This window comes from Bombyx mori, chromosome 18 (assembly GCF_030269925.1).
Source record: "Bombyx mori chromosome 18, ASM3026992v2".
Classification (NCBI taxonomy): domain Eukaryota; kingdom Metazoa; phylum Arthropoda; class Insecta; order Lepidoptera; family Bombycidae; genus Bombyx; species Bombyx mori.
In genome coordinates this window covers 5,920,419-5,943,617 of record NC_085124.1, presented here as the reverse complement: position 1 = coordinate 5,943,617, position 23,199 = coordinate 5,920,419, and the positions used below count along the sequence as shown (strand labels likewise).

The 23,199-nt window shown below is 36.2% G+C and overlaps 1 protein-coding gene across 1 annotated transcript; it reads right to left on the bottom strand.

Moving 5' to 3' along the window:
• Positions 1-1,219: 1,219 nt before the first annotated feature.
• Positions 1,220-18,441, bottom strand: LOC101742261 (protein regulator of cytokinesis 1). Its single transcript, XM_004928165.4, has 14 exons — positions 18,216-18,441; positions 17,560-17,759; positions 15,929-16,049; positions 15,526-15,755; positions 15,186-15,334; positions 14,348-14,515; positions 13,847-14,019; positions 13,241-13,388; positions 12,700-12,828; positions 11,921-12,057; positions 10,769-10,876; positions 5,713-5,848; positions 4,288-4,416; positions 1,220-2,658 (listed from the first exon to the last, which is right to left on the bottom strand). The coding sequence occupies exons 1-14, from the start codon at positions 18,248-18,250 to the stop codon at positions 2,233-2,235; spliced, it is 2,289 nt and encodes a 762-aa protein (XP_004928222.1). The 5' UTR covers positions 18,251-18,441; the 3' UTR covers positions 1,220-2,232.
• Between the last annotated feature and the right edge of the window lie 4,758 nt (positions 18,442-23,199).

Here is a 23,199-nt window from a genome sequence, read left to right as displayed (position 1 = left end):
AAGCACTGGATTTGATTGTAAGTGCCCAACAAAAATAATATTTAAATTAAGTAGGTACTTACTGAAACATATTCCTAATCCAAACTTCCCACCCAGACGGATCAACTCCTGGTATATTGGGATGGTCACACAATGACATAAATCCGACAACTTCCTTCTTTTCATTTATCATACAAATGGATAAAGTGCTAAGCTCACTAAAATAAAACAAAATGTTGTGAGTCTAAAAAACAGTTGTCGTCGCGGCCTAAAGGATAGGTCGCCGAGTGCATTCATATCAAGCGATGCGACTATACCGGTGTTCGAATACCAATTTCTAAAATTTCAGGCAGTTTCACCAATTTCTTTGTATTTTATTCGGTCATCACAAAAACTACGGAACCTAAAACTCACACGATTTGATTTGGTTTATCACTGGTGGTAGGACCTCTTGAGAGTCCGCACGGGTAGGTACCACCACCCTGCCTATTTCCGCCGTGAAGCAGTAATGCGTTTCGGTTCGAAGGGTGGGGTAGCCGTTGTAACTGTACTGAGACCTTAGAACTTATATCTCGAGGTGGGTGGCGCGTTTACGTTGTAGATGTCTATGGGCTCCAGTAACCACTTAACACCAGGTGGGCTGTGAGCTCGTCCACCCATCTAAGCAATAAAATATATATATATAAACATAATGACATAGAAGTTATATTTGCCTTTGATGAAACTGCGATATAACAACAAACCGCCACTTTTCAAGTTCAACTACTAATATTAATTTAATTTATTCTAAAATTAACGCGGTCAGAACGGCTGACTTAGATACTTAATGAAAACGTCTTTTTGTACCAATATATTCCAGAGTATTTGATATTCCTAGCGACATTGGATCAATTGACTTTCTTTGGGGCGACTTGTTTTCATGTCGTACCAGTTCTACGATCTTTGTTTTGAGAATGGCTCCCTCAGAAACCCCTTAAATACGTTTATACAAGATGCAGGTCAACAATAAAACGTAGTAACTTACATTAAGCTGCCTATTTCCCGAATTCCAAACAAATCCTCAGTTTCATTACGATTCCAAAACAAGTCTATATCGTGTCTGTCGTGATCCACAGCTCTTCTAAACCTTCTTCCCCTGCCACCAACATCGAAATCGAAAAATATCGACATATCTTTATATCTAATAGTTTCAAAATGTTTTCAATAAACTCTAGAGGGCTTCGAAATAAAACGAATCTAATTAAAGTATGTAATATATTACAGCCATAATTTACATCATTATATTAAATTGTACATTATCCTAATTAAATTATAGAGAATAAAATGTAAATATTAGTATGTCAAGTTTCGAGTTGCAATATTATTAATTATATTCAAATACTGATTAAAAAAAATTAAGTACATACTTCTTTTAGTGATATTTTAGAGCTGCCCGATTGCTAAAGTGAATTTTGTCGGTACCTACATTCAGTTTCATTCATTCAAAATATCTGTTTGTTGCTTTCCTTTACTTAGCGGAATTTTAAAGAAAATAAAATTTATACTCGTGTTATTATATTTTTACTATGAACAACGCCAATAAACCAAATCTCCAAATTCGTCAACTAAAAATATCCTTCATTATTCCACACATTATATCAATAAATTTCTAAATAATATGACAACCGCATAAAACTAATAAAATTAGATATTAAAAACTCACTCAAAAACAAACGATATTACGGAGATTCAAATGTACAACAAGAAATCCAAACATATCCAACAAAAAAAAAATTCTCATCTATGAATGTCAAGTAAACTATAATGAAAATGTCCAAATTGTATTAAATAAAAAATAAAAACTTAGTTTCCGCAAAGAAAACTCATAAAATTTACAGTTAAGACATGAAAAAATCATTAGCTTTATTATTAATTAAATAGATTTATACTTGCATACATCAGGTAAAGCAATATCTATAGTTTATATTTCAACTTAATCCTCTTTTTGTGTTAAATCACATGGAATGGGAATGATATCACAATTTTTTTAATAGTACTCGGATAACAGTAAGTACGATGATGGCTCTTGAAAAAATTTTTTTACAAATTTAATTGAATTTGAATTTAAGTGGGCAGTAACTTTTTCGTATCGATTACATATCTTACCATACTGAATTGAGGGTAGTTTCGGAATTTCGTCATCATTCCCAACGTGAGCAATGAAAGCAATGAAAATAGTCAAAATATATCCTATAAATTTTTACACAAGTTCCCTCAGATGAGGGGCGGTAGATTCTTAACTCTGACCAAATGCGAGTGAGATTTAGATCGGCTGACGTTGTTCGGGGTGGTTTTCAATGACATTCCCGTCACCGTGTTCTGCCGCTGTAGGTTTACTTTAGTTGCGCTCAATGGAGCCCGGGGCGTCGCGAAACCGTCATTGTTCAGTTTAAGAGCCGACCGCGTTAGTCGCGTGGGTGTGTACAATAGATTATTCTTGGGCGTGACCGCCATTATGTGCTGTATATTCTCTTTGCCTATTTTAGGGGTCAGTGGCGTTTTCGTCCTCGGAGTTTTTTTTGGCGTGACCGGAGAGTTCTCTTCGATCTTTGAACAAATAATCGTGGGCAGCACGAGGCCTTCCTGCGGTTTAGGATTGGCCATCGAACTGCGACTGATCTGACGTTCGTTTATACCGTCCTGAAATGAAAATGCATAAATTATTATTAAAAAAAAACCATTAGTGTCTGTCAGTGTGACAGTCGTGGCTTGATTATCGTTAAAAAGTGAGATATACCTATTGATCAAAACAAAAAGTACCTAAGATATCAGCTTGACAAAAAAAATTTGATAAATTGTATTGTAAGGAAATTGTATAGTCTAATCTCAAGTAAAAATCTAAATTGGACGAGCAACTTCATGAACGCACAAAAAAACGAAAGACTTCGACGATTAAATTGAACTGAATCAGTTCAAAAGAGCTTATAAATTAATAGCATAATTACTGGTGTCATCAGTAACATTTTCTGTCACAAAGCGATCATGTATCCCAGTTTGAAGAGTAAGACAGATGTTATAATGTATAACTAATATTAAAAATGTGAAAGTGTATTTTTTTGTTCTTTTTTCATGTCGAAATGAAGCAACGGATAGACATGATTTTTTTTAAATTATGATGATATATTCAGTCAGGGGAATTACATGGGGTAGCTTTCACCCCGAAAAAACATCTCATTACCACGGGAAATTGTTTTATTATCTTTAGAAAAATTAATTAACACTTTCCCTTAAACACGCGGAGAAGCCGCGGGTAACAGCTATTGCGTTATATTTGTGTCTTGATAACTCATTGCCTCAAAATGAGTGGAGGCATTGATGCTGTTATGCTTATATTTTCCGGTAACACCACTTAGATCGGGAACCTACTTGAGAAAAAACAAACAAAAGTACCCCTTAATCTTAGATTTTAATCACAATTATCGATATTCAAATGTATCACATTCTGACCAATGAATTTTCCGTGCATTATACCGCGTCTTATACCACAATATTGTTACTATTCCAATACTAACAAAATGTATAGGCCACTGCTTTACAGATTTCGATTAACATTATCACGGATCGTACGTATGATTAAATATGAAATGTTTTATTTAAGACATTACTATCATAGACATACTTTTCAAACGGAGCAGACGGTATTCAATAGTTCGGGACTTGTATTCAATTATAATGCAAATATAATTCGTTTAGTATCCGGCAGACAAGACCAGCTGTACAAATGCAACCTCCATATATGCTATTGACAATGTAAACGACATTGCTATGGGTCAGCTGAGCGTGAGTAACCGCAACCACACTGTATTACATAAATATTTTATTGTTCTAAATAATTATACTATTTATTTATATTTATTACTAGCGACCCGCCCTCACTTCGCTTCGGAAACATTAAACTTTATTATTGATTGATTGATAGGCGAAGCCGGCCATGTTGCGCACGGTACGGCAATAACTGCGGATGTAAAAAAAAGTAGCCTAAGTTACTCCTTATATTATCAGCTACCTATTAGTGAAAGTCTCATCAAAATCGGTCCAGCCGTTCCAGAGAATAGCCGGAACAAACAGACAGACAGACAGACAAAAATTGTAAAAAAAAATATTTTGGTGTATGTACCGTATATATATTCATATGCATGTAGTAAAAAGCGGTTATTTCAATATTACAAACAGACACTCCAATTTTATTTATATGTATAGATATCAAAATGCTTGGCTATGAATTAGGAGCAAGCAGTTTGCGTTTTTTTTTTTAGATATATAGTTTACCTTGAAATCAGTGTAAGTGGTTAGAAGCGTGGTCTCCATTAGCGGGTCTTTGTTCGAAATTCGTTCGTCTTCAGTTGAGCGCGTCGCGTTCATTGACTTGCGGCTGCTGCTCCGGCGCTTGCCATGAGACTGGAATTTTTTTTTTTTTATTGTTGTAACATTAAACCGATCTGGTCCATAAAAAAAAAGAAATAAAAAACAGTGAGTGCAACACCGACACGCAACTAGTCTTTAAAAGCGATTGTCAATGAATTTAAAATAGGGAAAAGGTGTATTATACACAAGCATATTTTATTATATTGAATGCATGCATTTACTTTTATTCGTTGAAATACTGTACATCTATACTAATATTATGAAGCTGAAGAGTTTGTTTGTTTGAACGCGTTAATCTAAGCTACTGGTCCGATTTGAAAAATTATTTCAGTGTTAGATAGCCCATTTATTGAGGAAGGCTATATGCTATATAACATCACGGTAAGACCAATACAAGTGGAGCACCAATAAAGAATGTTTTAAAATAGGGGTTTAGATAGCTCCTTAATATTCTATAATTCAAAAATGTTTGCACTTTCTACGTAAATGAAGTGGGGGTAAAATTTAGCGTTTTGTCTAAGTAACTATTCCACGCGAACGGAGTCGCGGGCAAAAGCTACTTAATAATTAAAACGCCATTTATTATGGGACGCGTATATTAATTTGACAAAAAAAGATATTCAATTTCTGCTTAGATGGCGCTAACTGATTAGACATGTTGAATTAAAATTAACATGAATCTAGTTAAAATAAGACTTTAGGCTGATTTTTTAAGTGACAATTAGGTAACGAATTAAGGTTGTTTTATTAATTCAAATTCAGGTAATGTATCACGGCCTTCTACATAAAATCTTTGAACACGAACTCAAGATGCAGTCAAATGGAAATGTCAAGGACAAATTTTACCGTATTCAACACTAAATGGGGAGAAAATTAACTACAATTCAATTTGATATTTAAATGTTATATGATAAATAGGCCGTAAAAACTTAACTATTTGCCTCTTATGGTTAACCCATGGTTTGTATGGCAAAAATTTTAATTAAGAATATACTTCCAATAAAATTGTGACTAAACTAAAACGGATTGAACTAATTCACTGAAGCTTTTTTTATGATTGAAGGATTAGGGGTGACCTGGAGGCCTTTCCAGTTTCACCTGGACAGGTGGGCGAGCAAAGGTTCAGCCAGGAGGGGTGGGATTTGCTAACAGCTACCCGAGCGCCTCCGGAGGAGACCTAACAACTCAAGATCAACTGCTTTGAGACTAAATCTAAAAATAGTACCTAGTCGAGCAGGCTCACAAAACTCCCTACGATCACTTTAAAGTAAGGTCAGGCGAAATAAAAACAATGAAAAGATGCATGTATAATATTTAGAATATACTTACGGTACGCTTATGTTTTAAAATACTGCCGTTGACTTTAGGTGTTTTCTTCCCTTCGTTTCCATAGTCGAGCTTCCTCTTGGCATGGTCACCCTTACCCTCGACTACCGCTCTGGCCGCCAAACGACCACTGATACGCCTGCGATCAATATTTATGAATAAATAATCAAGGTTAGCAGATATTAGTCACTCAACAATCACTAAAAACAACACTTGATAATTATCGTGATAATTATAAGGTGGTAATAATTAAAAAATCTTAATTTACTAGTATTTTTTATCAGTTATTACGAAATTGTTATAAATTAATAATAATTCTAAACTAATTTTCATGACAACCATAGCTTTTTCAATTTATGATAGTTCTGAATATGAATTGTGGGTGTAATTCTAAAAGTGAAAACTGTTCAATTGTGATTGTGAAAACTGTGTGCTAATAAAAATTACGATTTCAAGCCAGAATGAGATGAAGAAATGGTTGTTTACAGATATATACATATATATATTCTGCATTCAAATAGGCATATACCAATAAATTTTTAATTTGTTATATAATAAAAAACAAAACAAAATCTAATTGTTGTTATAAGAAATCTTTTTAGTTTTATACACAAAATTCGGGAGTTATCACCACCGTAGCACCATCCTCGGGTATTTTATTTGCATTACAAAAAAACCAACAAATTACTGGAAAATGGACCTAATGCAAAAATTTTCATAAACATATGGAAGGCATTCCACGCAGATTAGAAAAACAAGTAGATGTTTGCTCACAATCTGCTACGACCTCTAATCACGAGAAAAACGATGAACGAGAAAGTACCTAACGATTGGTTGACCACTGACGTCGTCTCTGAAGTTAGACCATCCAAACTTAAAAAAAACATTAACCAATCAAACATAAGAGACATACAGCGAAACTTTAAATGTGATGGCTTGTATTATTACAATTGTTAAGAATTTATTATTATTCACATTTTTGAATAAAAATTGCCATTCTAGCATCTATACATACAAACATTAATCACCTGATTACCTGATGAAACATCCTTCCACGATCTTATTTATAAACTCAGTGTGACAAATTTTAGGAAAGAGGGTCTTAGGAAGATTGATCGACTGTATAAAAGAAGATATGCGTGAGAAGGTTGTGAATGCAGTGTCGGTGTATGATAGGTCGGAATAGAAAGAGGAGATCGGTGAAGGAATAACATCGTGTCGTGGGGCAGCCGTTGCAACTATACTGAGACCTTAGAACTCATATCTCAAGGTGGGTGGCGGCATTTACGTTGTAGATGTCCATGGGCTCACGTAACCACTTAACACCAGGAGGGCTATGAACTCGTTCACCCATGGAATAAAAATAAATAAATAAAATAAAAAATAATGCGGCGACCCCAAATAGCAGGGTAAGGTCAAAGAAGAAAAGGAAGACTATAACACATTTTTGACTACACTGTAATTAGTATGTTTCACGCGAATTGGGAGTTCAATTTCTTATGCAAAAAAAAAGCTTGTTGATAAAATATATGTTACTATATAATATGAGATTCGCTGTAACCGAGCTTGAATCAAACTCTAAAGTCTAATTGTGTTTAAAAATTTGTATTACTGTCAGCTTCTATTACACATCAAAAAGCAATACTAGTAATTCACTAAGTACAGCAATCAAAATAGAACACAATAAAACGCTAATTGGTAAAATGCACGCTCATTTTAATCGACAACAAAAACTACTTAATGCAATTTGTGAGCCTACTTTTAAAACAATATTATGTAACATCGTAATTACTATACATAAGTGTTACAAGTACAATATTTCTCATTCCCTCTACATTACGAAATATAATTTACTTAGTACGATCATTTATTTTTTTCATTTTATACCTGTCAATAAAACTTGCCTTAGTTATAATGATGTAATTTATAACCGTATTTTGCTGTACTGTGTTAAGTCACAAACGTGCACTGAAATTACAAAGAAGGAATGAAAAATATCATAACTAACAATAAATACGTAATAATAAGAATCTATGGAAAATCGAAAATGATTGAATGTAACCGAAGTTTTTTTTTTATTGCTTAGATGGGTGGACGAGCTCACAGCCCACCTGGTGTTAAGTCGTTACTGGAGCCCATAGATATCTACAAAGTAAATGCGCCACCCACCTTGAGATATAAGTTCTAAGGTCTCAAGTATAGTTACAACGGCTGCCCCACCCTTCAAACCGAAACGCATTACTGCTTCACGGCAGAAATAGGCAGAGTAGTGGTACCCACCCGCGCGGAGTCACAAGAGGTCCTACCACCAGTAATAAATTGATTATTGTTTATTGAATTTTAACAGAAATGTGTAAGCACTGACCATCAATGCAATTGGCCCAGACCGTACTAGCGCATACTGATACCGAGCGGAAACGAATCATTTAAAAAAAGAAAAAATTTAAAACCTTAATTTATGATTCGATTCATTTAGAATCATTAATTGAGAATTTATGAACAACAAATTCTTCGGTCTCACAAAAAAAAAAGAAATATTACGTCACAAACATGAAACACCTGAATCCCCTTTCGTAAAGTTACTAATTATTGTAAAATATAAAAAAATCGATAAATGAATTTTGGAACATAACCCAACTGGCTAAGGTTAGTGGATTCGGATGGAGTAAATGCGCCGCCAACACTGAGACATGAAGCCAAAACTTCAATTGTGGTAGACTTATGACTAATTTAGATTGGTTTGCCTAAACAAGTACTGAAGTTAGGGTTCGGCTGACATGAAGCAGTTTAACATAACCACCCAAGTTGTTGTTAGTACTTTAGGAAAGATCTACTTTAGTACAATACCATGAAAGTATAACATGTGACGCCCGAAAGATTTCAAAACCTTAAGTCTTTGAACATTCGTTGTAACAACATTAACAACCGTAAAAGAATTTCCACATTTATACTTTTTTCATTTTCCCTTATTAGTTTATAAGCCGTAATTACTGTTACGCGTTATAAGCAACGAGATTATTATGATCAAATATATACATATATAACTGTTATGAATAGCTGCGCACTTATGCAACGCGCGATTAGTTGAGGGCGCGTGGCGAGACCGCTCGCGAAGGTACCGTAATTTTGCTTCGAAATCATCATACGTTCCGGTTTGAAAGATGAGATGATCTTATACAACTGAGTCTTCTACTTCGTGACTGAGGATGTGTTGCAGTCACCGTTTAACACGAAGCGAACTGGCTATGAGCTCTAAGGCGAAAGCAATAAAAACGCTTTTTGCAAATATTTTAGAATGAGAATTTCGCCTTTATACATATTTATCAAATTGTGCCATCATCTAATTTTACATATTAGTAAATAAACTAGGCCGGTCGACAGGTGTAAATTTATCTATTATCGTTGTACCCGTCTGCTTCGCTGGGCATTTAAAATTAACATTATTATTTCTCACCCCCACAAAGATTCTCGTCATTAACGCCCCCGCAACTGGTGTAGAGTCCAACACTCACATAAATATTAACCTTGGATAGATTAATATTAAGTACATGTATTTTCTACATGGACACCAAGTTTCAAGTCAATCGGATGCATGGTTCAGTAGTTATAACGGAACATCCGTAAAAACCACTGTAGATTTATATATTAGTATAGATATAGATTTCTGTTTATTGAATACGTGCAAAATGTATGTATATATTTATATATTATACAACGGAAGGAAACAAAATTATTCAGATAAATTACATAATTTAATGTAATATGTGTTCCAGTTTGCACTAGTGAATTGATAAAAGTTTGAATCAATTAACGACTAATATTATCAGCTTTAGAAAGTGTTCAGTTTTAGATTGTCCGGACCGTGGTATTGATTGCGAAAATAAACAAATAATCGGGGACAAGGCACACGCGGTCATTTGAGCCCAAAAAAAGATTCCCTGTCCTATCGGAATCATAGACATTTATGTACATATATACTTAACTTTTATCGGTGGTAGGACCTCTTGCGAGTCCGCACGGGTAGGTACCACCACCCCGCCTATTTCTGCCGTGAAGCAGTAATCCGTTCAAGGTGTGTGGCGCATTTACGTTGTAGATGTCTATGAGTTCCAGTAACCACTTAACACCAGGTGGGATGTGAGCTCGTCCACACATCAAGGCAATAAAAAAAAGTACATAATATATACTTAACTTTTTTATATATATAATATTTTTTATTACTTAGATGGGTAGACGAGCTCACTGCCTACCTGGTGTTAAGTGGTTACCGGAGCCCATAGATATCTACAACGGCTACCCCACCCTTCAAACCGAAACGCATTACTGCTTCACGGCCGAAATAGGCAGCGCGGTGGTACCTACCCGCGCGGACTCACAAGATGTCCTACCACCAGTAATTACGCAAATTATAATTTTGCGGGTTTCATTTTTATGACACAATGTTATTCCTTCACTAGTGGAAGTCGATCGTAAACATTTCGTAAGTACGTATTTCATTAGAAAAAATGGTACCCGCCAGCGGGATTCGAACACCGGTGCTTCGCTAGACACGAATGCACCGGGTGTCTTATCCTTTAGGCCACGACGACTTCAAATGGTCGCAATTACAAGGTCTAGCTGCTTTGACCCTTCAAACACATAATTGCTGAGCGATAGGGACAGGCTTGTGGTACCTACGGTGCGAAGTCACAAGATCAACAGTATATACATTTAAATATGTTCGTAGCAAGAACGTTTGCCCGAATCGAACCCACGACACTCGACCCAGTAGTGAGGGCGGAGTGACAGCTAACGTAGTCTACGACTAGTAAAATGTCCAAAAAAAATAAAAAATAAACACCTAATGACACTAGTACTGCCTGGGTTCAATGATAGAATCAAATTAAAACATTAATAAAAGAATTTAAAGGCTTGCTTAAGTTTAAAAAAAAAAAAAACACCTAATAACACTACTACTGTAAAGGTTCAATGATAGACTCAAATTAAAACATTAATAAAAAATAAAAACTTTTTCTTAAGTTAAAAAAAAATATATAAGGCACAGATTATCATCGCTTACCTCTTGACAGTTGTAATAGCAGATCTTTTGAAGGCAGACAGGTTGTTGGTGAACGTGGTGACCGCTTTCGTGGCGCTGCCCGTGATGAGCTGCCTCTTCGTCGGAGGCCTATACGTTATTCGAAAGAACTGTTTACTGTCAGTGTCTACTCACTCAGTCTACTTTAAATGGTGTTTGTTATATCGCACCTTTACAATCGAAGTGACTTAAACCAAAATTCTTGTTTTTTGGTAAACGCCAAAAATATTATTGAAGATTTGTAATTATTGTTGGTAGGACCTCTTGTGAGTCCGCACGGGTAGGTACCACCGCCCCGCCTATTTCTGCCGTGAAGCAGTAATGCGTTTTTGTTTGAAGGGTGGGGCAGCCGTTGCAACTATACTAAGACCTTAGAACTTATATCTCAAGGTGGGTGGCGCATTTACGTTGCAGATGTCTATGGGCTCCAGTAACCACTTAATACCAATTGGGCTGTGAGCTTGTCCACCCATCTAAGCAATAAAAAATATATAAAAAAATATTCAGTTTTGATTTTAATACTTTAAGCCTTAAAGCGCACACCTTAAGGTTTAAGATATGCGTGAGGTGTGCGAAAAGTGTACTTTTATTTTTAACTTTATAAACTAATAGAATACATTATAAGTAATTCAAAGTATAATACGTATTTTCTTCAAATTTTTAGTTAAGCCACTTCAATTCTAAAGGTGCAATATATTGACTGACACATGGGGTTGTTCTATTGACTAATAAAAGCAAATTCTAGGGCGTTTTCATGTAAGATTAACGTTAATTATATCGAGTAAACCCACATATTCAATCTCCAGGGGAAAAATGAACTTGCTGCCTACTGCTAGGGACTTTCTTTTGTTGAAAGAAACTTGCCATAGCATTGTGGACAGTGATTATGATTTTGAAGGCGCCGTGGCTCAAAAGAAGACGTCTGTGTGTAATTGCTGACGGTTGGCTGTAGCCTGTAGTGATATGTAGTCATGCGTCAAGGCGGGCGGTGACATTCACGTAGTGATGTCTATGAGCTCCGATGACCGCTTGAACCGGATGTGACGTATTCGAGTGGGTAAGTGGCAGTTACTTGTTACTGTCGGCGGTGTGTAAACCGGATATGACGTATTCGAGTGGGTGAGTGATAGTTACTTGTTTCTGTCGGCGGTGTGCGCGAGGCCGGCGGCGGTGCGGTTCCGCTTGCCGAGCGGCGACGTGGCCAGCGAGCGCAGCAGCGGCGTGGTGGGCGTCAGCGCCTGCTTGCGGGCCGACAGCTTGTTGTGGCGCTCCTGTACAGGGACACGTTTTTATTTTTTTTCCTACCTAGCTGAGAGCCTTGAGAGGCAATTTCAACGTAATTTAACTAGTAGGTGAGCCTACGGGGCTCAAACCTGACGACGTTGCTAACACGAACCCTAGCAAGAGTCGTGCTTCGCAGAATCTACCACCGGATCGGAAACGCGACCTACTGAGAAGATCCGGCGAGAAACTCACTGTGCTGTGTATGAGGGTTAATTTACTCGTCGACCCCTTCGTCGCAAGCGACGGGTTCGACAAGAACGATGACCGGAAAGGGATACGCTCCACGTTCAATCAACCAACGTAACTCTAGAATCAATTCTCTCGTGTGGTATTCCAGAACGACATTTTAAGGTAACGAATGTCAGAACCAGAACGATTTCAATAAAATTGTATTTACAATAATTATTATTGATTTTATTTACAGATATGGGCATTTTGAGTGTTCATGCCTGATTTCTGCAGATTGCTAGTTAACAGATATTTATCTTTTAAAATTTCATTTGTTAATGACTTTCTTGCGATTCCGAACAGCAACTATTAAGTCAACAAAAGATACAACACAGGACTAAGGAAAAACAATCATAAACATTATTTTTTTTATATATTTAAAGTTTTGTTACAACACTTACCGCCTTTCGAGCTTCCCACTCGTCTTCCATTAGTTGCAACAGGGGTTTACCATCAACAGTAAAGGTAGATCCTGTCTTGGCTTCGTACTCAGATACCAATTCCCTTAACTGTGCTTCTATTTTGGGAAGCTAAAACGAAATAATAAAAATTACTTACTGTCTACTATAATTCCACTAATAAATTTTATTAAAATACAACTTACATGCCTCATAGCATACTGTTCAATAACTATACCACTTTTATAAATTGTTTCTGACTGAAATTGATTAATGTGAACTAATATGGTACAAACATATCAGCAATACCTATATTACAGACCACCCTAAAGGTTTCTCCTTAGCTTTAGGTCTTGACTATTAGACCGTGCAGTGTGTTTTAAACAGAGTATGTAAGGAAAATTTTCAATTTCACATATTAGTGTGATATTAAGTAACAAAAAAAATACAGTTAAGACAGCGAGGAGTTGTAGTGAAGTAACAGAGCCCTTAATCCTAACGAAAATCAAACTATTATATGATGGAATATTAAAAGCTAACTAACATTGCTAGCAATAGCTTTTCTTTCTTTCTCTTCTCGTAGCAGTTGTCCACCCCGGTTGTGGTAGCGGCCAGGCTCGGAAGCTCTCGCCTCTAATTCTGTCATCTTCAGCCACAGATTCTTGCGTGTCAGCACCAAATCAAATATATTCCTTGTAAAATAAAATATGATTTAATCTAGATTATGTCTCTACAGGGAGAGTAATGATTTAGATTTTCTTATTATTACAGGCAGTAAGACAGACAGATAGGAGGGAAAGTAATACAATACTTAATAAACGGCCGTCTGGTGTAGTGGTAAGTGACATGGTCACTACACAAGGGGGTCGCGGGTTCGAATCCCGCCAAGGGAAGATATTTGTATGATAAATATAAATGTCTTTTCCAGGGTTATGGATGTATATTAAATATGTGTATGAGTATAATAAAAAATCTTACATTTATTTCCGTCATCTGGTACCTGTAACACAAGTTCTTTACGAACTTACCACGGGACCAGTTAACGTGGCATGATTGTTAGTAAATATTTATTTATTTTTATAAAAAAAAAAACATAAAAACATAAATAAAGCACTTTCAGATATTAAGGAGCACAGGAAAAACAACTCACTTATTTTCATTGTAAAATTTAGTTATCTTTTCAAGATATAATTCGTGTAGAGTGAGGGTGTCCTCAGTGAAAATATCCTGGTAGTAATGCACAAACTCCTCACGCTCATCGGTCGAGTACATCACATTGTCCCACATCAACTTGATCTTCGTACGTACATTCGCCACAAACACCTAAACATAAAATATATTCTATTAACATAAAAATGTTTTCGAATAGTAGGTTACTCTTTGCAGATCAGTCGTGGTCACGTGGAATTCTTGTTTATTAAAGCCTTGACAGATGTTTTCTATAGTTTGCGAACTGAGGCTTGGCACACACTTTGAATCCATAATGAATTCTAAAAATAAAATTATATTTGAAAAATTTATGAATCTTTACTTTATATAACTTTACTAATGAAACATAAGCATCTTTAACAAAATCAGTATTGTTCCTTTAAATTTTGTAATATTTATTTACATTCTGATATACCAACAGCTTCTGTCCAACAAAAAATACCTGAATTTTCTGCCGTTTGATTTGTTCGCATCTCTTGATCTCCTCTTTGATAGCAGATTCAGTCTGAGGGTGACAGCCAGGATGGGCATGAAGGAAGTTCTCTCTGTATATCTGATCTTCATCAAGACAATCCCATAACTTGGATAATTTTTCACGAAGCTCCAGCACCTTTATTTAAAAGATTATTTGAGTCGACTATTATCAACGCCGGCAATGTGACTTTTGGACAATTATTGGTAAATCAGAAAAACGAATTATTGACTTGGTATTCCATTGGCAGTCACAAAACTCTTCTGAACGACATCTTAGATAAATAACAGGTTAAGTATTAACCTTTATTTAATGCAGGTTTTAAACCGTATTCTTTGAAGGAGACGATTATATTCAAATCAATCTGTATTGACATATCAATAACATTTTTTTGTCCAAATGCACAGATTGCCACCTTTGATAATAGACGACTCATTTAGAAGAAGAGAATAAGACCAAATTCTATTCTAGTATTTAAAAATGTAATAAAATGCTACCATGTTACTTGTTTCATGTACAGTTTTAAAGCTTATGCAGAGTTTATTTTACTTATTAACTTAACACAATGGTAATAAAAAACTAAAGTTGATATTTTTATAATTATTATATTACAATAATTTTCAAAGCATGCCATTACAATTTTAGACTAAAATGTACTACAAATGTAAAATGTATTACAATATAACTAGCAAATTATAAGACACTTTTTTTATTCATAGCTGATATAGTTTATAGTGTTGAGTTATTTTATTTTATTAATCGAATTACTGAAAGTGAGGGACGGTGAAGCATGGAGGGATGGACTTACCCTGTTATTAGTCTGCTCAAATTTCTCCTGCAAATCTTGTTGAAGTTTGGCGAGGCGATCCATGTTTAGATCTGTTACTTTAAAATCCACTGATAAAGATGAAGTTACAATATGTTCAAACTTATTATGTGGCTTTATTTGTAGTTTTTCTGAAATTCATAAAAGAAACACATATCATTCACCATCAATATTTTCTCATTATCTAAAAAACTATAAACAAAATGTTAGGCTCACATTAAGTTGATCTAATATAAAAAAAAACAAGTTTATTATACACACCAATCATTCATCCATATGAACATGATATTTACAATAAATTTCTTCAAATCATGTAGCTTACCCATAATATCTTTGACCTCAACTTGAACATTTAAGAATATCTCTGCCCTCTTATCTCTTTCAGCTTGCAATTTCTCCAGATGATCCTTTAATCTATCAAGCTCTTCTTCAGAGGGGAGTGGTATTTCTTGAAGCTCATGGATGGTAACGCCCAGCTTGTCTACAAGGTCTCTCTGCCATTCTAAAAGCCGTTCCATCTTCATACGACGTTGTTCAACTTGTTCTCTATAACTGTATAGGAACATAGATTTTTTTATAAATATATATTTATGTAAATGGCATTTGAAGTTATTCTTTCTATTTCTGATTTAAGTTACAAATACTATGAACACTATTGAATTGAATGAATGAGTAAATGTTATCTAGGCAAATTGGAATAAAAACTAGTACTGTGATCAACATACCCAGAGATTTGTTCCTCTAACTCTCTCTTATATTCAACGAGCATCATTTCCTCTTTGAAATCCAATATGGTGATGTCCACTGATAAACATCTGCTAAGTTCTTCAGTTTCCTCTTTAAGTTCTACAATAAAATTTTATATTTAAGTATACAAACAATTATGATATTGATGCAATCAGTATTTTTAGCTTTGAGTGTTATATTATTATATAACCAGCTGTTCCGGCTGGCTGCAGATAAAAACGAATATAGAAAGCTAACGGCCAACCTTCAGGATTGAAGAGGCACTGGAAGAAGAAGTCTATTCCAGTAGATATCAGTGAAATCCTGCAACACTTACTGGTGAAAAAGAATGATATGAAACTCTTTTTACTGGTGGTAGGACCCGCACTGGTGAGTCCGCATGGGTAGGTACCACCACCCTGCCTATTACAGTGAAGCAATAATGCGTTTTGGTTTGAAGGGTGGGGCAGCTGTTTATGTTGTAGATGTCTATGGGCTCCAGTAACCACTTAACAGCAGGTGGGATGTGAGCTTGTCCACCCATCTAAGCTTAAGTGGTAGGCAGCGGCTTGGCTCTGCCCCTAGCATTGCTGAAGTCCATGGGCGACGTTAACCACTCACCATCAGGTGGGCCATATGCTCGTCTGCCTACAAGGGCAATAAAAAAAAAAAAAAAAAATCTAAGCAATAAAAAAAAATAAAAACTCATCCAAATACACTTCTACAGCAGATTATACATTAAACTATTCATAGTTTGAATACTATATGGTGTGGTGCTGAGCACAAAGTTTGTTGTATTGGTGAGTTTGATGTTATGGTACTGAAACTCTGAGATGATTTCATAGTTTTGACATTAATGTAACTTAGTTCAGAGCACAGGCTTGCAATTTACCAACTAAAAGTATATAGTACAAGCTTATTCTACTATAAATTCAAAGTGATAGATTTTAAATTTTTAGCTTGCTTAAAGAATCACTAAAATAATTCCATGATTAATGCTGTTAGATATCTAGGTGTTCTACTGATTTTATTGAATAACCTTTTATCAAGAATGAAAAGAGTATTTGATTATTTTTTGTTGTATTTTACAATTAAGCAATATGATCACAGATGAGTCTTGTGTTTGTTGCCCAGAAGAGGACTCAACCTTTCACCATCTATGATGACTAATACTGAAAGCTTCTCTATATAAGTCTATGGGGATTAAATTTTTTATTGTGAGGTTTTCCTTTCTAGATATTTTCAAGATAAATTTCACTTCTAAAATTCATAGAGCTACCAAATATTGAACACATAAAAAAATATCACAATACTATTTTCCAAAATGTATTTATATAGATAATGTTATTAATATACAATTCTATTAAGTGGAAGGAATGGTTGTTGGATTTATCGAAAATATCTTACTTCTTGTTTAATTAAGTAACGTTTTAATGCAGCAAGCATTGTAATCAATCAGCTTTTGGTAAATTAGAGAAAGAACTGTATGTAATATTTTGCACACAAAACAGTAAAGCTTAAAACAATTCAAAACAACAGACACTAAGTGAAAACAAGACTTGTGAAAGGGGAAGTGTTCATGTAAGTGCTAATAGTGAAGTACCTACTACATAAATTGTGAGTAACTTACTATCGACTTGTCCCTGCATGATTTTTAATTTTTGTCTGGTCTCTGAGATCACATCTCGGTGGAGTTCTTTCTCGATTTGAACGAGTTTTGTTATGTTATTTATTTTGGTGCTATCATCAACACCCAAATGGGACCAGTTTAACCAGAGCTCTTCCATCATTTCACGGATGTTATTAGAAATCTCCTGTAGGACTTCATTGCTGTAAAATTAATATTTAAACCCAATGAAGGATGGTTTTGTAGTTCCTATTGTTTTCGTGGTGTTTTCTACTCTTAATATTATTCGTTAATTAACTCAATAGCTCAAAATCATGGATTTCTAAGTAGTAATAAGTCATCGGCAATTATGTGTGGATCTGCTTAGAAATAAACAGTGCGTATTGTAGTTGAGGGATAATTTGTATTTTTCTTCTTATCCATTAACGAAACATATGTGATTTCTAAGACAGAATTGAATCTTAAATTGCTTTGGAATAAAAATTTAAATGACAGAAAAATCCGTTATTGATCAGGCCCGATTACGCCTAACCTTTGATGATATGTGAATTAACTTTGTACAAAATCAAAATCTTTTTGCCAACCGCAAACATACTCAACAGATTGATAATTAAACTTATTTCTTGTTAAACGTAGTGGGAAACCTTAAAAAAACTTACAACAACTTGTTCACGTCTTCTGTAAATGTAATCATTTTTAAACCTAAGAAACACGAAAAACTTCTGCACTATTAAAACACTGCAACGCTTCTTTTTATCGATTTTACTCAAATATTAGAAAACACTGGCTATAAATTAATAAGTCACACAGATACAGCCATGGGACGTTTGTTTTCAAATTTTCAAAACGTTAAAATCAAGCGACCGTATTATCGCTCTGATTGGTTCTTCACAGACCGCAACCATTGGCTACTAGATTTCGTTCAGAAATATATTTGAAAAATAACACTCTTACAGCTAATTTTGGTTCATCAAATTTTAATATATTATTACATATGTATATAACACGATAAATACACGATAAACTTATTTTATAAAGATAAGAAAAGCAGATATAACTTAAGCAAGCATCATTAACGTGATATAACGTATTATTAGTGAACCCGCGCTATTTATTTGGCAATAACAATTGAACAAATTCAAACTCAACAAATACCTACGAGAAGTCGTTTATAAACATTTATACAGATTTACACTATTTATGAATAAGGCCAATCATTAATCCAGTAATCTGCGTTGCGGACTTTTTGGCGGGAACGCGAAGTGTAGGTAATGAATTGTTTTAGTAACAACACTAACAACTCACATAATTTTACGTTTCTTTAAGTTTGAACATGCAATTAAGTGTCTTGTGTATTCTTTTACCTGCTTTACTAACTAGGAAGAGTTTTGGGATTTGGTAATGGGAATGGGGTAACATCTAGAAAGTCTGTAAAAATTGCTGCACCGGTTCCTTAAGAACATACAGCTTCATTGCAGAAATAATCCGGATCACAAGATGACCTTTTTTTTTTTTTTTTTTTTTTTCGGGTAGAGGGCCGAACCTCCTACGAGGTCCCCGCGCAAAAGGGGCGCGCGGGGTATGTGAGACTCAACGATCTGCATGGTGTTGTGAGCAGACCGCGGGCCCAAGGATTTTAGGACCCACCCACTAAACGACTCCCCTGCACTCTTACACCCGACGTCCGATCCCCTCCGAGGTCAGAACCCGGATGAGGTAGGGGGGCTACCGCGGTCAACACTACAACCAGACGGCGCGGCTCACCCCAAGGACGCCCAGCCGACGGAGCCTTCGAGGCGAATCGAAGGCTCTGAAACGTCGGCCGTCTCGGTACGGCAGCCCGTCGGGCCGCCCAGACGGTGCCGCTGGTGTCCCGGAATACCCCGCTGGACCAGAACCAGCCTGCCGGGTCGGGACGCGATACACCGTCGACCGGTCGCTCTAATCACTCCACGGCAGCGCGCTAGAGTGCTGGTAGCGCGCCGCGCGGCCTCACCCCCTCAGGTCGCCCCTTGACCTTCACCGGGGGGAGGCCGCCACCATCATCACAAGATGACCTACCACTAGTATTTTTTTTTTTTATTAGTTAGATGGGTGGACGTGCTCAGAGCCCACCTGGTGTTAAGTGGTTACTGGAGCCCATAGACATCTACGACGTAAATGCGCCACCCACCTTTAGATATAAGTTTTAAAGTCTCAGTATAGTTACGACGGCTGCCCCACTCTTCAAACCGAAACGCATTACTGCTTCACGGCAGAAATAGGCAGGGTGGTGGTACCTACCCATGTGGACTCACAAGAGGTCCTACCACCAGTAATTACGCAAATTATAATTTTGCGGGTTTGATTTTTATTACACGATATTATTCCTTCACTGTGGAAGTCAATCGTGAACATTTGTTGAGTACGTATTTCATTAAAAAAATTGGTACACGCCAGCGGTATTCGAACACCGTTGCATCGGTAGAGATACGAATGCACCGGACGTCTTAACTTTTAGGCCACGACGACTTTAAAGTAAGTAGTAAGTAAGTACTAAACAATTATGCAAATTATATTTTATTGATAAGTATAATTTTGATTTTTATTTTACGATCTTATTCCTTCACGCGGAAGTAATTTGTTAAGTACGTATTTCAACAGAAGAATTGATACCTGCCTGCGGGATTTGAACACCGGTACAGTCCCATCGCTAGATACTACACAACATCTTCTAGGTTAGACTTATTCCAGATAAAAAGAAGCAAAATTAATTTAATTAGTTTAAAAATGTCACTAACATAGTGCTACTTACTATCTTTATTGATCTCGGACAGTAGCAGCCGTAGGCCAATATGAACTCAAGGTCAGACAGATGTCATCGTTCCATCTTTTTGGCGGGTTTCTGTCCTTTAACTATCACAGGTAAAATTGCCTACTTTATTTATTGTCACTGCAGTGTAGCATGCGCCCCGTACAAAGCCATTTCTGAAGGTCAATAAGTTCGACAAATAAGTAAGCAACTTTATTTTAATTTCTTATTTCCGTATTTCTTATTTTGTCTCTAATATTTACTCTGTGCTCCTTGACATTTAACAAGCGTATTTTTGTATAAGTCGATAAAAGTATGTACATGTCTTGTAAATGCATTTTATACTGGTTGTAAGAACTGCAAGCCCGCACGGCTAGGTTCTATCTTAGATATTTCTACTACCAAATAATTATGGGTTCTGGTTTGAAGGATTAGGAAAGCCATTATACCTTACAACCAAGATTTATATCCACATCGTAAGGTGGGTAGTGGCATCCATATTGTGATGATTACGTATTCCGATAACCACCTAACAGCTTTACGCATTAAGTAAATAAAAAATATGCAGGTAAAAATACTAGGAATGAATATCCTCGATAACTCTCATTAATTTATTAGACGTGAGAGCGCTCAAAGCAATTAATTCTAAACACATGTCCTCTTATTTATACAAACATATTTAAACCTATTCGAAGCTTTTTTCTATTCCTTTCTCAATCGACCTCAAATTTGTAATAAAAATTTAAAAAAATCAATTCCTTTCGCCATTAAATTTGACACAATAAAAAACGAGCACTCGTTACTATCAGTAGGCAGCTACATTATTTAACAACAGATAATCGCGTTACGAGCATTAACTGGCAAAAATCATCGTCACACGTCATTATGTGGCAACATTCGCGATGTACGTAATACCTACGCGATGGCTTGCAATACACGGGACAAGTGGAGCGAACAAATGTTTGTGAATACAGAGCAAACGCTAATTGACAGTTGTGTACGCGCAATAATTACTTTGATAAATCTCAGAGGATTTATAAAGAAACACGGGACATTGTTTTGAAATCAAGAAGATTATTTACAAAATTCGTTGATGCAATTCTTTAGCCATTTTAGTGCCGATTGTTTTTGACCCTAAAGATCACAATTGTCTGAGAAAAGTTTTATAAAAATTAAAAGTTCGCCGGTCAAAATTAATAAAGCTATTAGCGTTTTGGTTTCATGTTAGACACAGAGAGCACTGCGTATTTTGTATAATGACGACGATATTCAAGAGCGTGATGCAAATTCTTTATGAATACGTGCGTTGCGGGACAACCGAACCCACCGACACAGCCCACTGAGTTTCTCGCCGGATCTTCTCAGTGAGTCGCGTTTCCGATCCGGTGGTAGATTCCGCGAAGCCCTGCTCTTGCTAGGGCCAGTGTTAGCACCACTCCGGTTAGAGCCCCGTGAGTTCACCTACATGTTAGGGCGAAGCTGAAATAGCCTCTCAAGGCATAGGTAGGAGAAAAAAAAGGGACAACGATAGAGCACGGGTTTTCTGCTTCCCCAGTTGGAGAAGTAGTTACTTTAATTTACTATTTGAACATAGTAGTAGTAATCATGTTTATAATAATACTCGCATTGCTACTAGCATCCGTACGTACCTAAACATGCTCGCCTAAGTTTTAAAACTTTACTCGCCTCTTAATTCCTGCGTTGAGCAATAGGGAGTGCTAACCATGCACCAGCTGGCACTACTGCGCTATCCAATTCTGCTGAGAAGCAATAATAGGTTCCGATTTGAAGGGCACGAGATACGTACCAGCTCTTTTTCTCTTTTTTTCCCTACCTATTCGCTGGTAGTCTTAGAAGTTATTACAGCTACGCCCGGACGGGTAGATGAGCTCACGGACTCAAGCTGAGATAATTTGCTAACACTAGCCCTAGCAAGAGCAGTGCTGCGCTGAATCTACCGCCGGATCGGAATCGCGACCCACTGAGATCCGGCGAGACACTCAGTGGCTTGTGTCTATAGGCTAGTTCGCACGTCGAATTCTTTATCGGAGTCGACGAGTTCGACGAGGACGGTAACCTGGGCTTGAAGACCCTAAAACACCGAGAGTGGATCCGGGGGATCTGACAAGACATGCTTAGGGCGACTGCGGCTTTGCTTTGCCCCGTCGCAGTCGGATTAGAGTACCAGCTCGCAGGATTAGTAAGTCTAATTGATTTTATAACCAACTAGCTGACCCGGCAGACTTCGTAGTGCCTCAATCGATGAATAAAAGACCTAAACTTCTGTATAAAATAAACTTAAAACCAAAAAAAGGAATCCGTCCGACGGGGGACACATCAAAGGAAAAACAAAATTGTTATTTTTATATAATTCCGACCATTTTCATATTTATCTACGTTTTAAACCTTCTCTGGACTTCAACAAATAATTCAAGACCAAAATTAGCCAAATCAGTCCAGCCGTTCTCGAGTTTTAGCGAGACTAACGAACAGCAATTAATTTTTATATATACTTTATATATAGATGTAACTTTGAACAATAAATATTTCTTTGGAATCATTTAATATTGCGCCGAAATTACGTTCTTGTACACTTTTAGAAAAATATTAGTTTTCATTACAAATAGATACGCCGGAATTCAGTTTACATACCAACATTTACGTACTACTAAAATCATTTACTATTCAACACGACACACAAATCCACTTTCGTCGTACAATCCAATCTGCCTTCAATAGAATATGTTCGACGAATACTTCACTGTATTTTATTGTGTACAGTATAGAATTAAGAATTGCCATTTACATAATCGAATCAAGTGTGCTCTCTTTATTGACGCAACGTACCTAAT